The 20,206-nt window shown below is 46.0% G+C and overlaps 1 protein-coding gene across 1 annotated transcript in view; it reads right to left on the bottom strand.

Moving 5' to 3' along the window:
• LOC126106112 (trichohyalin-like) overlaps window positions 1-18,449 on the bottom strand; it is a 134,881-nt gene extending 116,432 nt beyond the window's left edge. The window contains exons 1-3 of the mRNA XM_049912358.1: window positions 18,039-18,449; window positions 11,465-11,881; window positions 2,340-2,426 (exon numbers count right to left, since the gene is read on the bottom strand). Of these exons, the coding sequence (XP_049768315.1) occupies window positions 2,340-2,426; window positions 11,465-11,881; window positions 18,039-18,449 (915 nt within the window). The remainder of the gene's footprint in view (window positions 1-2,339; window positions 2,427-11,464; window positions 11,882-18,038) is intronic.
• Window positions 18,450-20,206: the final 1,757 nt, after the last annotated feature.

Raw genomic sequence — 20,206 nt, 5'->3', positions numbered from 1 at the left:
GCTCACTGTATTTTACAATTGACACCTTCAGAATTTGAGACTATTCCAGTCAACATTGTCAAAAACTTTCTCTAAGTCTACAAATGCTAAAATTGTAGGTTTGCCTTTCCTTAACCTATCTCCTAAGATATGTCCTATGGTCAGTATTGCCTCGTGTGTTCCAACATTTCTACGGAATCCAAAGTGATCTTCCCCGAGGTTGGCTTCTACCAGTTTTTCCGTTCGTCTGTAAAGAATTCGTGGTAGTATTTTGCAGCTGTGACTTATTGAACTCATAATTAGGGAATTTTCACATCTGTCAACATCTGCTCTCTTTGGGATTGGAATTATGATATTGTTCTTGAAATCTGAGGATATTTCGCCTGTGTCATACATATTGCTCATCAGGTGGTAGAGTTTTGTCATGGCTGGATCTCCCAAGGCTGTCAGTAGTTCTAATATAATGTTGTTTACTCCTGGGGCCTTGTTTCCACTTAGGTCTTTCAGCGCTATGACAAACTCATCACGCAGTATCATATCTACCATTTCATCTTCATCTACGTCCTTTTCCATTTCCATAATACTGCCCTCGGACACATTGCCCTTGTATGGACTTTCTATATACTCCTTCCACCTTCCTGATTTCCCTTCTTTGCTTAGAACTGGTTTTCCACCTGAGCATATTCATACAAGTGGTTCTCTTTTCTCCAAAGGTCTCTTTAATTTTCCTGTAGGCAGTATCTATCTTATCCGTAGTGAGATAAGCCTCTACATCGTTACGTTTGTCCTGTAGCGATCCCTGCTTAGCCATTTTGCACTTCCTGTCGATCTCATTTTTGAGACATGTGTGTTCCTATTTGCTCCATTTACTGCATTTTTATATTTTCTCCTAAAGTACGATAACTAATCACGTCATGGTCGGTGAAACTTTCAAGGCCACAAATTTCACTAATACTACCACAACGAATAATAGCAACGGTGAACCAGCTGCCGCCGGCCGCAGTGGCCGAGCGGTTCTAGACGCTTCAGTCTGGAACCGCACGACCGCTACGGTCGCAGGTTAGAGTCCTGCCTCGGGCATGGATGTGTGTGATGTCCTTATGTTTGTTAGGTTTAAGTAGATCTAAGTTCTAGGATACTGATGACCTCCGATGTTAAGTCTCATAGTGCTCAGAGCGTTTTGAGCCATTTTTGAACCCGCTGTCACTATGGGAAAGAGAATAAACTTCACTAATACTAAAATTCAACACTCCATCAACGAAAACACAAGGGCTATCAATAGGCTGGAAAAGACCCATTTCATTCGAACTTTACTTGATTCTCCGTAACCATAGACCCTGCCATAATGTTTACATCGTCAATAACTTCGTGTACAGTACCGCGTGGGCGCCGGCTCCACCTATAACCACTCATATTTGTGAGTCATTCAGTGCAGTTGTTGGGCAGTGAGACTGGAAGTCATGTCACTTCTATAGCAACTTCTGGCGCTTCAGAAATGTGCTAGATCCCTGTAGTAAAAGCAGTAGGGCTCAAGCGGGAAGAACGCAGTAGCTGCGGCTTGCCTTATGTGGTATAACTGTATGTTTGGCAATCGTGAGCTTCGAGGTGCGAATCACAGAGTGACTCTGAGAGCATTCGAGTGTGCCCCTAGTATTTTCAAGATATCTCGTGTAAAGAGAACAAACTATCCTACGTAGGCCTTCATCCTCAGACGGTACTCGGTGAAAGTGCTAATGTCACTCTGATTTTCTTTCCAGTTTGTTCACCAACTCACTGCTGCACTTTTAAAGGCAGCAATAAAAGGGAGGCAGAAACAAAGTCAGAATGATATGAAGATGGTATCTGTTCTTTCGGACAAGTCCGAAATAACAGATACCATCGGTGACCATGCAGCTGTCTTAGAATGAAATGATAATTAAATCAAGACCCTACGCGGACATGTGCGAAAGAACAGATACCATCTTCATATAGTTAAGGCTAACCGACCATTCACCTTCGTATTCTGTGCTGGATGCACACGCATTGCCCGAACTCTTACGGGACTCACTAAGATTGTCTGCCGTGAGTAATGAGTGTAATGGCCAGGGGCACTACCAGTGTAGTGTGTCGACATTTAGTTGGGAATGTGGGTCTCACGGGAAGCGTGCAAGCGATAAATCCCTGCAGTCGCACTATGTTCTGTGCCTTCGGTGGCTCAAATGGATAGAGCGTTTGCCATGTAAGCGGGAGATCCCGGGTTCGAGTCCCGGTCGGGGCACACATTTTCAACTGCCCCCGTTGATGTATATCAACGCCTGTCGACAGCTTAGGGTCTTGATTTAACTATAATTTCAAGTGAGAATGAAGCGATGCGGCCTTACCAGACTCTCGGCCCTGGTGGAGCGCTCGAACTCCTGCATCCTCTCCCGCTGCTGTCGCTCCCTCATCTGCTGCACCACCATGCTCTCCTGTAACAGAGCGAGAGGAACACACGGGATCAGCTTAGCTGACTTTCCTGCAAGTTACGTGGGCCATATTTGTGACTCCCTTCCGTGACGTAGAACGTGTCACGAGGCTAACAAGCACGATACGTTACCTCTGTGGAAACATGGCAAGAAAAGGCCCCAGGAGCAGACAACATTCCATTAGAGCTAGTGACAGCCTCGGGAGAACCAGCCACGACAAAACTCTACCATCTGGAGAGCAAGATGAATGAGACAGACGAAATACCCTCAGACTTCAAGACGAATATTACAATTCCAAATCTCAAAGAAAAGAGTTGTTGAAAGGCGTGAAAATTACCGAAATATCAGTTTACTAAGCCACGGCTGCAAAACACTGACGCGAATTCTTTAGAGACGAATGGAAAAACTGGTAGAAGCCGACCTCAGGAAATATCAGTTTGGGTTCCGTCGAAATGCTGGAACACGCGAGTCAAAACAGATCCTACGACGTATCTTAGAAGATAGGTCAAGAAAAGGCAAACCTACGTTTCTAGCATTTGTAGACTTAGAAAGAGATTTTAACAGTGTTGACTGGAATACTCACTTTCAAAATCTGGAGATGGCAGGGGTCAAATACAGTGAGTGAAAGGCCATTTACAATTTGAACAGAAACCAGATAGCAATTATAAGAGTCGAGGGGCATGAAAGGGAAGCAGTGGTCGGGAAGGGAGTGAGACAGCAAAGGATCTGGAAGAGCAGCTGAACGGAATGGATAGTGTCTTGAAAGCAGGATATAATATGAACATCAACAAAAGCAAAACGAGGATAATGGAATGCAGTCGAATTAAAACAGGTGATGGTGAGGTAATTAATTTAGGAAATGAGGCACTTAAAGTAGAAGATAAGTTTTGCTATTTGGGAAGCAAAGCAACTGATGATGGTCGAAGTAGAGAGGATATAAAATGTAGACTGGCAATGGCAAGGAAAGCGTTTCTGAGGAAGAAAATGGTTCAAATGGCTCTGAGCACTATGGGACTCAACATCTGAGGTCATCAGTACCCTAGAACTTAGAACTACTTAAACCTAACTAACCTAAGGACATCACACACATCCATGCCCGAGGCAGGATTCGAACCTGCGACCGTAGCGGTACCCGGAATGAAGCGCCTAGAACCTCTCGGTCACACCGGCGAGCTCTCAGGAAGAGAAATTAGTTAACGTCGAGTATAGATTTAAGGTTCAGGAAGTCCTTTCTGAAAGTATTTGTATGGAGTGTAGCCATATATGGAAGTGCAACATGGATGATAAATAGTTTAGGCAAGAAGGGAACAGAAGCTTTCAAAATGTGGTGGTACAGAAGAATGCTGAAGAACAGATGGTTATATCACGTAACTAATGAGAAGGTACTGAATAGAATTGGCGAGAAGAGGAATTTGTGCCACAACTTGACAAGAAGAAGGGATCGGTTGGTAGGACATGTTCTGAGGCATCAAGGGATCACCAATTTAGTACTGGAGGGAAGCGTGGAGGGTAAAAATCGTAGAGGAAGACCAAGAGATGAAAACAACAAGCAGATTCAGATGGATGTAGGTTGCAGTAGTTACTCGGAGATGAAGAAGCTTGCACAGGATAGAGTTGCATGGAGAGCTGTATCAAACCACTCTCTGGACCACAAGTACAACAACATGGCAACATGCTGGCTGCTTAAGTAATGGGATTTTTTGTTTTACTTTTATGCTACTCGTACTGCAAAATTTGATAAATCTACCCAGCCTCCTAAATATGGTATCTATTTAGAAACAAATTTATACAGCATAAGGAGTCATAAAGAATAAATGATGTCAACTCCGTCTTAAAACTTTCATTATCTGCCAGCATCCTTGATTCACAAGCAAGCTGATCAATAAATTTTTGACTGCCCATTTGTGAGCCATTCTTTACAAGGGAAGAGTTAAGTTGTGAATAGCGGAGGCTGTTATTGTTCCTAGTGTCATGCACGTTTATTCGTAAATGCTGGATGGCTGTAATTAAAATGACACTTTTCCGAGTGGTGCAGTGCGGGCTGTATACGTCACAGGACGCTGAAACATCGTACGTACGTTTATCAATCGTTGTGCTCCGGTCCGGATTACGCTGAAAAAATAATAGTTTCACTTTCTGCCACCAGGCGAAAAAATGGCGCTGTAAGCAGTCAGAAAGTGGTGTGGGACCAGTAAAAGGGGAGGAACAATCGAACACATGATAATGGTGGTTCGGGCACTTTTATTAGGATATTGTTACAAGTTACAACATGTGTTCAAATTGGTTTCCCGATTCAGCAACGTGCTGCATCTGTAACACGGCAAGATCGACAGATGCTCGCGCCACAACCAGTGCAGAGTGCTACGTCATTGTACACTGTCTCTCAGATAAGAAAGAGTCCGGATACATTCCTGGTAGTCACGATATTTCAGATATCCTCACAGCCTGAAGTCACATGGTTACGGGATCAGGAAGGCCACACATCTTGAAACTGCGATGAGATGATGCAGTCGTTACCGAAGTTTTCTCGAAGCACATTTTTCACCTGACAAGTGACACGTGGTGCCACCTCATTGTGCATCAAAATAGTGGTGTGGACGCAGTTGTGTTCTTGCAGAGCTCGAATGACATGTTGCCAATGGAGATCCTTATAATATGCAGATGTCACGATACACATAAAAGGCCTGCAAAGTGTCATCTCCTCGAAGAACAACGGATCGAAAATGAAGGAGCTTGATAAACCACACCACACAGTCACATAAGCTGAGTACAGTGAATGTTTTTGCACAACACGTGGGCGAGCAGCCCGTCACATGCAACCGTTCTGTGCATTCACAGCGCCGTGCTAAGCAAAATGTTGCTTATCCGTTCACAGAATATTCCCTGGCCACAAGTCATCCATTCCCACGTGTGCCAAAAAACGAAGCGGAAAGTCATTGCCTTGCAGCCTATCTTCAGGCTTAATTTGGTCCACATTCCGAAACTTGTAGGGATACCAGTGCAAAATGCGTCGCAAAATCTTTTGAACTGTTGACCAGGGGGGAGACAATTCCCTTGACACACCTCGAGCACTGGTCGCAGAATTTGAGTCACGTGCTGCACGGTCGGCTAACTGCAGCAACGTCATCAACAACTGCCATGGGAATAGGCCACCTCCCTGTCGCTGTTGCACTACATAATTCACCTTTTCTTGAAATTTTTTTGACATGTTCTTCAGCCCATTTGAGGACATGGGGCTTATTCGCAGCTGTTTCTGTCAACGATATTCCCTTAATACAGCGCTCCTATAGCTGCCGTTTTGATAAAGCAACTTTACCATCAGTGAAAAGTCTTTCTTCTTAATAGCCATTGCGTTCCACACACAAAACTTCTACGTCCTTAACCCTTTACGCAACTGTCACTTCACAAAATAATTCAATATGCATAGCCAAGTGACATTCAGCGTACTGACGTCAAAATGGGAAACATTTTACTTTCTGACAGCCTACAGCTCCATATTTTCAACTTGTGGCGCAAAGTGCAGCTATTATTTTTTGAGAATACTCCACGAGCGCACCGATTCAAGAACATACCGAGGATGTTTCAGCGTCCTGTGATGTATACAGCCCGCACTGCGACAGCTGGAACACCGTCATTTAAATAATAACCAGGGGTACTTCCGTGGTTTCAGAAGACGACTGCAACAAAAAGAATAAGACATACAGAAAAATGGCAGGTATCAGTGGATAGAGCATCTCAGCCAGTTTCGATTCGTAATACGTGCCGCGGCATAGTTCCATTACAGGGCAGCCATGTCACAACAGGTCGATAACTCATCCGCTCCATATTGTGGCATCGACCTCGTTCCTGCAGATAGACAAACCATTGAATAGTTACACAAAGCAAGCTGCTTTTATCCCCTTCTGAACAATTAATATTAGCGAATTTAATCAACTACACATACGTATTGACATTTGATGCGTCACAAACGGTTCTAGTATTCCCCACCTATGAACTGAGTTAAAAACTTTGAGAAATGCTCTATCCACCCATAGGTGTCTATTTTCTGTGTATGTTGTAGTTTTATTGAAGTCGTCGTCTCAAATCACAAAGATAGCTAGGAATAACACTGTATATATGAATGTAGATATTATTATTGAATTCTCCCCAATGCTTCACAATACAGTCGCATATCTGTCGCGAATGAGCAGCGTGAAGTATTGTGAGTGTATAGCGAAGGGTATACGAGGTGTAACAACAAAGTAATGAGACTGATTTTCTTTGCAAGATGTGGCAACCCTGCAGACTTGCGTAGGCACAATATCTTTGACCTTGGTTCTATAAGCTGCTTCTAGTCCAAGCAGCACATCGATGCAACTGAGGAGGTTATGTCAAGAGTTCAAAGGGATCACCCAGGCCAAAAAGAGCTTGCATGTCAAAGTCAAAAGTGAAATGCTTGTGTGTTTCTTTGATTCCAAGGGAATTGCTCATAAAGAGTGGGTGCCTCCTGGACAAACAGTTAACCGATATTACTACAAAGAAATTTTAGAAAGACTTCGTAAAAGAGTTCTTCGTGTCTCTGGTACCGCGCGCCGCGGAATTTGAATCCCCGCCAGACGTCATGGACGTCGAAGACCGCTAGAGGTCTCTGCACCATCGTGCCGTAAGCTGTGGCGGCGCCCGCCTCCTGGCCCGCATTTAGAGTGAAGGCGCCACAGTGGAACACGTGGTTCCAGCGGCCAATAGCGGCGCCCCCGATAGAGTATTTAAGTTCCGGCCTCTCGCTCAGCCAGCTCCCCCCCCCCCCCCCCCAATCTGCCTTTGGCTCGGGAGTGACATCTTTGTGCCGCCACATTCGTGCAGTGTTCTACATTGAGTGTTCTACAGTGAGTGTTTTACAGTGAGTGTTCCGTGTTGTGTTTTTTGCGAAGTGTTGCGAACGGCCATCATACTGTCACTGGGTGTGCCTTTTATCTCTTGCGAACAGAAACCAGACTGTCGCCGTGTTTTTTTTAATTGTGTGTGTACTATGTTACTTGTCTGATTCCTGTGTCTTTTATTAACGTTGCCAACCCCTTTTGCTTTCTGTTTTAACTTTCCACATATTTCCGCCATTTTACACTTGACGTCACCGTTTTATCGCCTGTTTTTCTTGTTTCTTTTCTTCTTCCGTTTTTTAAAACAAAAGTCTGTAGGCTGTAGAGCAGCGTACTAAGCTGCTGCCAGCCCACCCCCTTCGGGGGGAATTTAAAATCAATAAAGGAAAAAAAGCTCAGCCAGCGAGTCTAATCGTTGCGTGAGTCTTGACACATCGCCTCAACAACAGACAGCGTGATTATAGTTCTTTGTTTTCATTACTAGTGGACGTCTTGGATTCGTTTGGCTGTCTCTGTCACTCCGTTGCTTCTTGCGTGTTGTCGTCGTAAGGTCTCTTTCCATCGTCCGTCTTTGTTTCGTGTCCGTCCTTTTCATTCGTTTGTTTGTTCGCGGGCCGCTCTCCGTTTGGTCCCGCCGCGCTTTCTCGGCCACCCCGCGACCGTTCCGGTCTCGGTCACAACAGGTTACAACAGTGTCCATGCCGACATTGCTGATAACTGGATTCTGCATCACGATAATGCGCCATCCCATACTGCTCTGTCAGTACAGCAATTTTTAACCTTAAAACAAAGTTCAGTACTACCACAGCCACCTTATTCACCAGATATCGCTCAGTGGTACTTTTCTCTATTTCCAAGAGTCAAAATGGCGGTCAAGGGGCACCATTTTCAAACAACACAGGATGTACAAAAAGCTGTGACGAGAGTCTTGGAGAATATAACAGAAGATGAGTTCCAGAAATGTGGCAGAAGCGCTGGAAAAAGTGTGTGCAATCAGAAGGGAACTACTTTGAAGGAGACAACTCTAAACTTTACTAGAACGGTAAGCAACATTTTTTTTTCACATCAGTCTCATTACTTTATTGTCGCACCTCGTAATGTAGCACAAGGTGTGCCAGTAAGGAGCACCCTAACGTGAGCAGGGAGGCCAGGAAGAAGGAGGAACTGCGTTTTTGTGGTAAGGGTAGTGTGGGTTACGTGGCCAGGAGCATAGAGCCGAGGTCAGGTCAGCACGTGATCGCATGGGAGGTGCGTCATGCGAGCCTACTGTACAAGCGGCGCCGCCGGCGCTGCTGAAGATTCCGACTCCGATCTCAGTCTGCCTCAGACGCTGGACCTGCGTTACTCCGCCCCCGAGACGGAACTTTCTTTCTCGTGGTTCTTAACCGCACAGGATACATGCAGGATTGCAGACCTTAGACAAAGTGTTGGTGCCTCGTAGGATTCGATAGTAGTTTCCAATACTACTTTGTTGTTTAGTGTCAGTTATTATTCAGAGTTCCTCATCATTTCCCCACCGAGCTTCCTTATATGGAAATATTCCAGCTCGTTTTCTCAGGCTCTTCTCGGGATCTTCTCATGAAATTTGTATCGCCAGTTTTCTCCTTGCGAGTTGGACGAGCCACTTCCCAACTGGAGACAGCGATAGCTCGCATCCTGACCCGCTCACGGGACACTAGAATACGTTGAGGTGACAAATGTCTTCGGATTCCGACATGCACACATACATATGGCTCTAGTATCGCGTACAAAACGTATCGAAGTGCAGATCTGTAAACTGTACTCAGATTCGATTGCACGATAAGTCAAACAAATTTGAAGGCTTTAAATTCAACTAAATACTCAGGGATTGCAATTACAAATACCGTAAATTGGAACGATCACATAGATAATGTTGTGGGTAGAGCAAACCAAAGACTGTGATTCATTGGCAGGACACTTAGAAGGTGCAACAGGTCTACTAAAGAGACTGCTGACACCACACTTGTCCGCCCTATTCTGGAGTACTGCTGTGCGGTGTGGGATCAGCATGAGATGGAACTGACGGATGACATCGAAAAAGTACAAAGAAGGGCAGCTCGTTTTGCATTATCGCGAAGTAGAGGAGATAGTGCCACAGACATGATACGTGAATTAGAGTGGCTATCATTAAAACAAAGGCGTTTTTCGTTGCAACGGGATCTTCTCATTAAATTTGTATCGCCAGTTTTCTCCTCAGATTGCGAAAACATTCTTCGGCACCTACCTTAATTCGGAGAAATGATCATCACGATAAAATAAGAGAAATCAGGGCTCGCACAGAAAAATTTAAGTGCTCGTTTTTCCCGCGCGCCGTTCGAGAGTGGAACGGTAGAGGGTTGTTTTGGGAGAAGAGATCAAACAGCGAGGTCATCGGTGTCATCGGATTATGGAAGGACGGGGAAGGAAGTCGGCCGTGCCCTTTCAAAGGAACCATCCCGGAATTTGTATGGAGCGTTTTAGGGAAATCACGGAAAACCTAAATCAGGATGGCCGGACGCGGGATTGAACCGTCGTCCTCCAGAATGCGAGTCCAGTGTGCTAACCACTGCGCCACCTCGCTCGGTAGTGGAACGGTAGAGAGACAGCTTGAAGGTGGTTCATTGAACTCCCCTTTATTGTGAATAGCAGATTAATCACGTAGATGTAGATGTAGATGACTCATGTTAAAAGGTTTCCGACGTGATTAAGACAGCACTACGAGAATTAACAAGCTTGGAGCGCGGAATAGTAGTTTCAGCTAGACGAATGGGACATTCAATTTCGGAAATCGTTATGGAATTCAGTATTTCGAAATGCACAGTGTGAAAAGTGTGCTGAGAATACCAAATTTCAGGCATTATTTCTCACCACTGTTGCGCAGTGGCCGACGTCCTTCACTTAACAGCAGTGGCGTTTGCGTAGATGTATCAGTGCTAACAGACAAGCAACACTGCGTGAAGTAACCGCAGAAATCAATGTGGGACGTACGACGAACGTAACTGTTGCAACGGTGTGGCGAAATATGGTGTTAATGGGCTATGGCAGTAGACGACCAACGCGAGTGCCTTTGGTAACAGCACAACATCGCCTGCAGCGCCTCTACTGGGCTCGTGACCGTATCAGTTGGACCTTAGCCGACTTGGAAACCGTGGTCTGGTCAGATGAGTCCCGATTTCAGATGGTAAGAGCTGTTGGTAGAGAGCGAATGCGGCGCAGATCCCACGAAGTCATGAACCCAAGTTATCAACAATGTAGAGTCCAGTGTGGTGGTAGCTACATAGCGGTGTGAGCTGTTTCTGTGGAATGGAGTGGGCGCTTTGGTCCAACTGAACCCATGATGGACGGGAAATCGTTATGTTCGGCTAGTTGTAGACCATTTGCAGTCTATCATGGACTTCATTCTCACAAACAACGATAACATTCTTATGAATGACAATGCGTCATTAACAAGATTCTGGACAATTCGAATGAATGATTTGGCACCCAGATCGCTCGACATGAATCCCATTGCACATTTATGGGACCTAATTGAGAAGTCATGGCAATGGCCTTGCCGCCTTGGATCCACCGGTTCCCGTGAGATCACCGAAGTTAACCGCTGTCGGGCGTGGTCGGCATTTGGATGGGTGACCATCCAGGCTGCCATGCGCTGTTGCCATTTTTCGGGGTGCACTCAGCCTCTTGATGCCAATGGAGGTGCTACTCGACCGAATAGTAGCGGCCTCGGTCAAGAATACCACCATAACGACCGGGAGAGCGGTGTGCTGACGCCGCGCCCCTCCTATCCGCATCCTCCTCTGAGGATGACACGACGGTCGGATGTTCCCGATAGGCCACTCGTGAACTGACGACGGAGTGTTTTAATTGAGAGGTCAGTTCATACACAAAATCTTGCACCGGCAACAATTTCGCAATTATGGACAGCTACAGATGCAGCCTGACTAAGTATTTCTACAGGGGACTTCCAGCGAGCTGTTGAGTCCATACCACATCGAGCTGCTGCAATATGCCAGGCAAAAACAAGTACGACACGATATTAGGAAGTGCTCCATGACTTTTGTCACCTCAGTGTTTTATATAACAGCGCCTTAGTGAAAGATTTCGTTCTCATATGAAGAATATAGGCTAGCGTCAAGAGCAGCATCAAAGCAGTCTTTGGACTGCAGACCACACCACCGCACTCACCTGCACCTTGAGCTCCACCAGCGACACCTTCTGCTCCAGCTGGACCTCCTGGGCCGCCGGTGTCGTGACCTGGCCGGCGTCATCCCCCGCGGACTTCTCAAACTTCTCGACCATCTCGGAGACGCTGGGCTGTCGCGGGCCCATGGGCGACAGCGGCGGCGAGCTGCTGGAGCTGCTGCTCTTCCTGGAAGCCGCCGTCAGCGTGACGGAGGGGGGCGGCGGCGGCTGGAACTCCACCTGCGCGCTGGACGCATCTCTCTTCCCCTTCTTGTCCTTGCCCCTCTTCTTGGCCTTGGCCTTCTTCGGAGGCTCCTTCTCGGTGGGGGAGGTGGCCGGACTGCTGCTGCGGCTGCTGTACCTGCTCTGGGGCCGGCCCTCCGTCACGTCCTCACCCGAGTGGCCATTCAGCTGGACAGTCTGGAACAGGCACAGTCACTGAGATTAAAAGGCTAGGTCCAACCATTTCACACGTAGGTTGATTTACCATTACATCTGCATCTACATCTACACCCATACTCCGCAAGCCACCTGACGGTGTGTGGCGGAGGGTACCTTGAGTACCTCTATCGGTTCGTCCTTCTATTCCAGTCTCGTATTGTTCGTGGAAAGAGGGATTGTCGGTATAACTCTGTGAGGGCTCTAATCTCTCTGATTTTATCCTCATGGTCTCTTCGCGAGATATACGTATGAGGGAGCAATATACTGCTTGACTCCTCGGTGAAGGTATGTTCTCGAAACTTCGACAAAAGCCCGTACCGAGCTACTGAGCGTCTCTCCTGCAGAGTCTACCATTGGAGTTTATCTATCATCTCCGTAACGCTTTTGCGATTACTAAATGATGCTGTAACGAAGCGCGCTGCTCTCCGTTGATCTTCTCTATCTCTTCTATCTCTATATAAGGTGATTTAAAAAAATGTTTACAAACAGAGATAGCATGTCTACATCTACAAAAATATTCAAATGTGTGTGAAATCTTATGGGACTTAACTGCTAAGGTCATCAGCCCTTAAGCTTACACACTACTTAACCTAAATTATCCTAAGGACAAACATACACACCCATGTCCGAGGGAGGACTCGAACCTCCGCCGGGACCAGCCGCACAGTCCATGACTGCAGCGTCTTAGACTGCTCGGCTAATCTCAAGTGGCTCTACATCTACATCTACATGGTTACTCTGCAATTCACACTTACGTGCCTGGCAGCGGGTTCATCGAACCATTTTCATACTGAAACTTCCTGGCAGATTAAAACTGTGTGCCGGACCGAGACTCGAACTCGGGACCTTTGCCTTTCGCCGGCAAGTGCACGGGTAGAGCACTTGCCCGCGAAAGGCAAAGGTCCCGAGGAGCCAGGGAGTTTCATATCAGCCCACACTCCGATGCAATGTGAAAATCTCATTCTGGAAACATCCCCCAGGCTGTGGCTAAGCCATGTTTTCGCCATATCCTTTTCTTTTAAGGAGTGCTAGTTGTACAAGGTTCGCAGGAGAGCTTCTGTAAAGTTTGGAAGGTAGGAGACGAGATACTGGCAGAAGTAAAGCTGTGAGGACGGGGCGTGAGTCGTGCTTGGGTAGCTCAGCTGGTAGAGCACTTGCCCGCGAAAGGCAAAGGTCCCGAGTTCGAGTCTCGGTCCGGCACACAGTTTTAATATGCCAGAAAGTTTCATATCAGCGCACACTCCGCTGCAGAGTGAAAATCTCATTCTGCATTTTCATACTACTTCCCTACCATTCCACTCCCGAATGGCGCGTTGGGAAAAAGGAACACCTAGCTCTGATTTCTCTTATTTTATTATGATGATCATTTCTCCCTACATAGGTGGGTGTCAGCAAAATATTTTCGCATTCGGAAGAGAAAGTTGGTGATTGAAGTTTCGTAAATAGATCTCGCCGCAAAGAAAACAGCCTTTGTTTCAGTGACTGCCACCCCAACTCGAGTATCATATCGGTGACACTCTCGCCCCTGTTGCGCTATAACACGAAACGGGCTGCCCTTCTTTGCACCTTTTCGATGTCCTCCGTCAATCCTCCGTGGTAAGGATCCTACACCGCGCAGCAGTATTCCAGCGGAAGACGGACAAGTGTAATGTAGGCTGTCTCTTTAGTGGGTTTGTCGCATCTCCTAAGTGTTCTGCCAACAAAGCGCAGTCTCTGTTTCGCCTTCCCCACAATATTATCTATGTGGTCTTTCCAATTTAAGTTGCTCGTATTTGTAGTCCCTAGGTATTTAGTCGAATTGACAGCCCTTAGATTTGTGCGATTTATCGTATACCCAAAATTTATCGGATTTCTTTTAGTGCCTTCGCACATTTCTTTATTTGTTGCCAATTGCCACTTTTCGCACCATACAGAAATTCTCTCTAGATCATTTTGTACCCACTGTGCCACCTCGCTCTTTCGACAACGTTGCTATATCTCCACAACTCTGTTCATCATTTACATATATGAACTAAAGCATATATGGGAATTTCAGAAAGGTATTGACCTAAACAGGAGGAGACCCTCAAATATACGCCAACGATGTAATGATCCTAATAGATAAAGAAATTTAACATGAAGCTCTCAGCAGAAGAAACTAAGATAACGACCTTTATATGGAAAAACATATAAAAAGCAAAGTAGTAATGGGTCAGAAGATTCTAGAACAAGTAAACCACATCAGTCACCTATGGCGGGAGTCGATATATGGCTATAGCAAAAATATAGAAATTAAGCTTAGTAAGTTCAGATGGTTTCAGCAATTAACAGAAGCTTTAGGGAAGATACTCAAATTAAATTCTACAGAACTGTTGCAGTCCTCACACTGCTCTATGGAAGCGAGACTTGGGTAGTTATAAAAAAAGAAACGAAAACATATTCAGGCACAATAAATGAAATTCCTGATAAGGGTTAAAGATTGTGTGATTGAAGAAAGTCAAAGGAACCAAGATGTTACAGAAGAAGTAAAGGTATCTAGTCTAAATGATGAAATTATATATTACAGAAGGAAGTGGAAAGAACACCTAGCAACAATGGAGAGTGAGAGACCCCCCCCCCCCCCCTTAGACCGAGCGAGGTGTCGCAGTGGTTAGACACTGGACTCGCATTCGGGAGGACGACGGTTCAATCCCGCGTCCGGCCATCCTGATTTAGGTTTTCCGTGATTTCCCTAAATCACCCCAGGCAAATGCCGGGATGGTTCCTCTGAAAGGGCACGGCCGACTTCCTTCCCCATACTTCCCTAATCCGATGAGACCGATGACCACGCTGTCTGGTCTCCTTCCCCAAACAACCAAACCAAACCAAACCAGACCCCCCCCCCCCCCTTAAAGGCCAGACATTTTAAGTGTGAAGGAAGGAAAAGTAGAGGAAGACTCTGGCGAAAATGTGTTTCCGGGAGAGCCGCCAGCCCTGGGTCAAATCAGACCGGTGGATTAACGACGAGGTTTCGGTGTGCCAGCCAAGCTGGATGCGGTGTTTAGGCGCTTTCCCACATGTCATTAGGTAAATACCAGGCTGGTTCCCACATTCCGCCTCAGACGCACGCTACGTAAACATTTCTCACACTTTCTCACACTTGGATACAAGATTTACTCTATACACAGTCAGAATGGGTGCAATATTACTGTTCTGGGGGGTGAATGGTGAATAGGAAACTGATTGTCCTTAGTTTTCCGGTCTGCTTAAGCGCTCAACCAGAGAATCAGGAAGATGGGTACTGTAACACGCAATTTTGCCTAATCCCTGAAGAGAAGAAGAAGAAGGAGAAAATAAATTGTGAGAAATGCGAGGGCATTTCAAAAAGTAACAGTAAACTATCTGTATTGTAGTTAACATGTCAGGCTTTTGAGACTCCTGGAAATTGAAGAAGCATGCTTTGAGAAAGTTTTAGTATAGTCCTGCAGATTTCATGACAAGCTGAATAGGAAAGGCGGCTGAAACAAAATGGACGCATTCCTAGCTATGTGCAGCTTAGAAGAACAGCAAGCAGTAATACGATTTTTGTGGTTGGGGGCATGAATTCTGGACGAATCCATATAAACATATTGGAAAGGTGTGGAGATAGCTGCATTAGTAAGAGAAGAGCGAACAAGTGGGTAGATGCCTTTAAAATGTGGACGTAACTAAGCCACAGATGAGCAATGGTCTGGTCGTTCAAATGGTTCAGATGGCTCTGAGCACTACGGGACTTATCATCTGAGGTCATCAGTCCCCTAGAACTGAGAACTACTTAAATCTAACTAACCTAAGGACATCACACACATCCATGCCCGAGGCATGATTCGAACCTGCCACCGTAGCAGTCGGGCGGTTCCGGACTGCAGCGCCTAGAACCGCTCAGTCACAGCGGCCGGTTTGTCTGGTCGTCCCAGAACGGCCGTTACTGATGAGTATATGGGGCACGCTGACCTATGATTCGTGAGAACCGGCATATTTCTGTAGAAGCTTCAGCCAAGGAACTTAGTATCATTGTCGGATAACGTCATACCATTGTTAGTAAGGTTCTCAAGTACTGTTTTTCCTGTGCACGATGGGTGCCTAGGATGCGCACTGGTGAGCACAGGGTGATGTGTGTTCAGGTTCCACGCCATTTCTGGGGCGATATAATGCTGAACGACAGGACTTTCTGACACGTATCGTCACAGGACACGAAGCCTGGGTGCATCACCATGAACCAGGAAGCAAAAGACCGTCTTCATAATGGCGACACACATCTTCTGCAGTCAAGAGGGAATTCAAATCTCAGCCCTCTGCCAGAAAGCCTCTTTTGACCCCATGGGACATAAATGGTCCGATTTTGGAGCACTGTTAGCAAAGAGGTGAAACAGTGAACAGTGCCCAGTAAAGTCCCATGTTTGAGAATTAGCTGAAGCTAACAATACGGAGCCGTCGCAGAGGGCTTCTGTCTAGAGGCGTTCTTCTCCCTGACGACAACGCGCACCCCCACACCGCCGCTGCAACTCTTGCCGTCATTCGGAGACGGAGGTTTCAGGTGCGACTTGCACCCCATATAGCCATGCGGCCGGGTATTGTCTTGCAGCAAAACGATGCCCTTACTCAACTTTCATGGACTGTTGCTTTGATTATGGTGTGACGTAGGTCACCCGTGTTTCATCGCCCGTACAATTTGGCTTAAGAAATCATCACCGTCGTTGTGGTACCGCTCAAGGAAAGTCAATGCACTGTCTAAAGGTTTGGTTTTGGGCACATCCGTCAACATTTCCGGTACCCAACGAGCGGACAATTTTCGGTAATTCAAGTGCTCCGTCACAATGCCATACAGAACACTACGAGAAACGTTAGGAAAGTCATCCCGCAAAGAGGAAATCGTAAAGAGTCTGTTTTCTCTCACCTTATTGTCCACTTCCTGCACCAGACTTTTATTAACGAGCGAATGACGCCCACTCCGTTGTTCATCATGCACATTTGTGCGGCCATCTTTAAATGCTCCCACCCACTTTCTTACCATTCCATCAGTCATAATGTTTTCTCTTTAAACAGCACGGATCTCACGATGAATATCGATCGCTTTTAAGCCTTTAGCACTAAGAAATCTTATAACAGCCCGTACTTCACAGTCGGCGGGACTCATGATTATCGGAGGCATCTTAAACACTCAGTACACAACGTAAACAAGGAAGAATCAGACTGTAGCGGCGTCAGTGCGTAGATTAAGGTACAGGCTTTCATCTAAAAATAAAATTATTGAGATATCTTAGGACGTCTTTTTTTAATTTCAAAACGGTACTTATTTAAAAAACACGCCTCGTACTTTTTGAATCACTTAGAGTAAGATAACCAAACTAAGCCCGTTGTTGTTGTTGTGGTCTTCAGTCCTGAGACTGGTTTGATGCATTTCTCCATGCTACTCTATCCTGTGCAAGCTCCTTCATCTCCCAGTACCTACTGCAGCTTACATTCGTCTGAATCTGCTTAGTGTATTCATCTCTTGGTCTCCCTCTACGATTTTTACCCTCCACGCTGCCCTCCAGTACTAAATTGGTGATCCCTTGATGCCTCAGAACATGTCCTACCAACCGATCCCTTCTTCGAGTCAAGTTGTGCCACAAACTCCTCTTTCCCCAATTCTATTCAATACCTCCGCATTAGTTATGTGTTCCACCCGTCTAATCTTCAGCACTCTTCTGTAGCACCACATTTCGAAAGCTTCTATTCTGTTCTTATCTAAACTATTTATCGTCCAATGTTTCACTTCCATACATGGCTACACTCTATACAAATAATTTCAGAAACGACTTCCTGACACTTAAATCTATACTCGATGTTAACAAATTTCTCTTCCTCAGAAACGCTTTCCTTGCCATTGCCAGTCTACATTTTATATCCTCTCTCCTTCGACCATCGTCAGTTATTTTACTCCCCAAATAGCAAAACTCCTTTACTACTTTAAGTGTCTCATTTCCTAATTTAATTTCCTCAGCATCGCCCAACGTAATTCGACTACATTCCATTATCCTACTTTTGCTTTTGTTGATGTAAAATAATAATAAGGCAAGGCAATTTTTTAATGAATAGGAAAAATGATTTAAGGCGAGAGCCCGCAGCAGCACCGCGGCGCAGCCCTGGCACTCACCTGTGAGGCGCTGCTGTGCAGCGGGATCTCCCAGAGGCCGTCCTCGCCAGCCCTGCCCTCCTGGCTCTCCCTCAGGATGCGGTCCCTCTCCTGGAGATCCTCCTGCAGGCGGCGCTCTTGCTCGGCCTCCGCGCGCCGCCTCTCCTTGCTGCCGCGCCTATTCAGAAGTCCCGACCCAAAGGGCGAAGTCCCGGTGCCGGACCGCTTCTTCTCCTTGGGAGACTTCTCCTTTTGGGGCTTCTCCTTCTGGGGCTTCGCCTTTGGGGACTTGTCCTTGGACGAGCGCTTGGCGGACACCTTGACCGCCGGCTCCTCATTCAGGTCGGTCTCGAGGCTCTCGCGGCTCGCGCGGGTGCTCGCGGACCCGCCCGGCTTCTTTGGCCGGGCTCCACTGAATAAGTTCTTAAACATTTCCTGAGGAAGGAAAGAGAAACACTGCGTGATGTAGTGGAAGGTTCGACAGTAATGGTCAGTGGCTTGCATAAGAAAAGAGCTGTTTCTAAATTTTGCCATTAGTGGCAGTACTAGCTACGCCACTGTTGTGTCAGCGATGCAGGAGCAAGACTATTCATGTTAGTTTGAATCAAAACAATAGTGATTATCTGGGCAGAAGCAAACTATCTCTTTCTTGTTGGGTTTTTCTGCATATACTGAACTTTAGAGTGCTGTGTATTACTTGCAAGTTATGTATATATACACCCTAAATTTTAAGCAAACCAGAATAACTCGAAAAGTGAGCTTTACACGAAAAAATGTGTAGAATCCAAAGTTGATTATTTTCGAGGGAGACATTTGGTGGTGCTAAAAGTAGCCCGCCACCCCAGCCTCCTGGGAGTGGGGCGGGAGGCAACTTTAAAATTTCAAATGTGAACCCCCATTTTTTATTGCAGAACCAGATTCTACATAACAAACTATGTTTATTTTGTCTTAAACATTTGTTTTGACTCTTGATAGTTGGCTCTGTAAGTCAAGAAAATGTATGTTCTCATTTTTGCGTGGAAAATGGTTACCGACTGACTGGAAACAAGGATTCCGAAATTCATTTACCTACACCAAGGCGGCCGGACCTGCCCCTGCCGGCCCATGACGCCAAACGCTCGTTTCCAATATTTAGAAAAAGGTGACATGTCCAGTGTTCCCCGACCTTCCCCTACAGCAAGAAAGCTGTACAAAGGAATATATTTTAATTTCTTTCCCATAGGCTGAGTCCTGTTGGTGGACACACGATCAGGCAGTAAAACACATTAACACCTAACAGTCGTTGCCTTTATGAAGTGTTGCGGCGATAGCTCACCTAGGGCATGTTATTTGGTGGCTGGGGATCTGCTCATGTCAGTTTTGTAGAATGAGGTACGGAGGAAAGAGAGCACACTTACATACGAAACAGAACTGAATAAGGCGTGTGTTTTTCATCACCAAACATTCTAATTTTCATTCATTCATACTGAGGCTTGCATCAATTTCAGACTGATTTACTCTCGATCTACGACACTTAACACTGTGTCGTTTTATGCCAGCACCGAATGCCATGAGGTAAAGCAGTATTAGAAACTGTATATGCAGGGTTATTAATACAGGGCGACAATTATTGAACTGTATGAAATAAAATCGTCAGAACTTCTGAACGGTTTGCGTTAGGACGTTCAAACTGCACGGTTACGGTTGGCCTTGGGGCATGGTTTGGTTTAGCGACGAAGCCGACTTTCATTCGGATACGTGCGTCAACAGGAAAAATTGGAGCATTTAGAGGACTGGGAATCCGCATTTCGCGATCGGGATGTCTCTCCTCACTAAACGGCCGACTGCGTGGTGTGCAATGTCCAGTCACGGAATAATCAGTGTGATATTCCTCGATCTTATGTTGACTACCGAACGGTACGTGAAGGTTTTGGAAGATTATTTCATCCCCATTATTCAAAGGACCCTCATTTCGAAAAGATGTGATTTATACAAGACGGAGTTCGACCACATCGAAGCAGGAGAGTGTTTCATGTCCTGGAGGAGCACTTTGGGGGCCACATTCTGGCTCTGGGGCACCCAGAGGCCACTGGCATGGGCCTCGAGTGTGCCGCCATATTCTCCAGATCTGAATACATGCGACTCCTTTTCGTGGGGCTATAATAAAGAAAAAGTGTACAGCAATAACCCAAAAACCATTGCTGAGCTGA

Source organism: Schistocerca cancellata, chromosome 10 (genome assembly GCF_023864275.1).
Source record: "Schistocerca cancellata isolate TAMUIC-IGC-003103 chromosome 10, iqSchCanc2.1, whole genome shotgun sequence".
In the NCBI taxonomy this organism is placed as follows: domain Eukaryota; kingdom Metazoa; phylum Arthropoda; class Insecta; order Orthoptera; family Acrididae; genus Schistocerca; species Schistocerca cancellata.
Note: the sequence above shows the minus strand (reverse complement) of the source record. Positions and strands in the feature narration are given on the sequence as shown.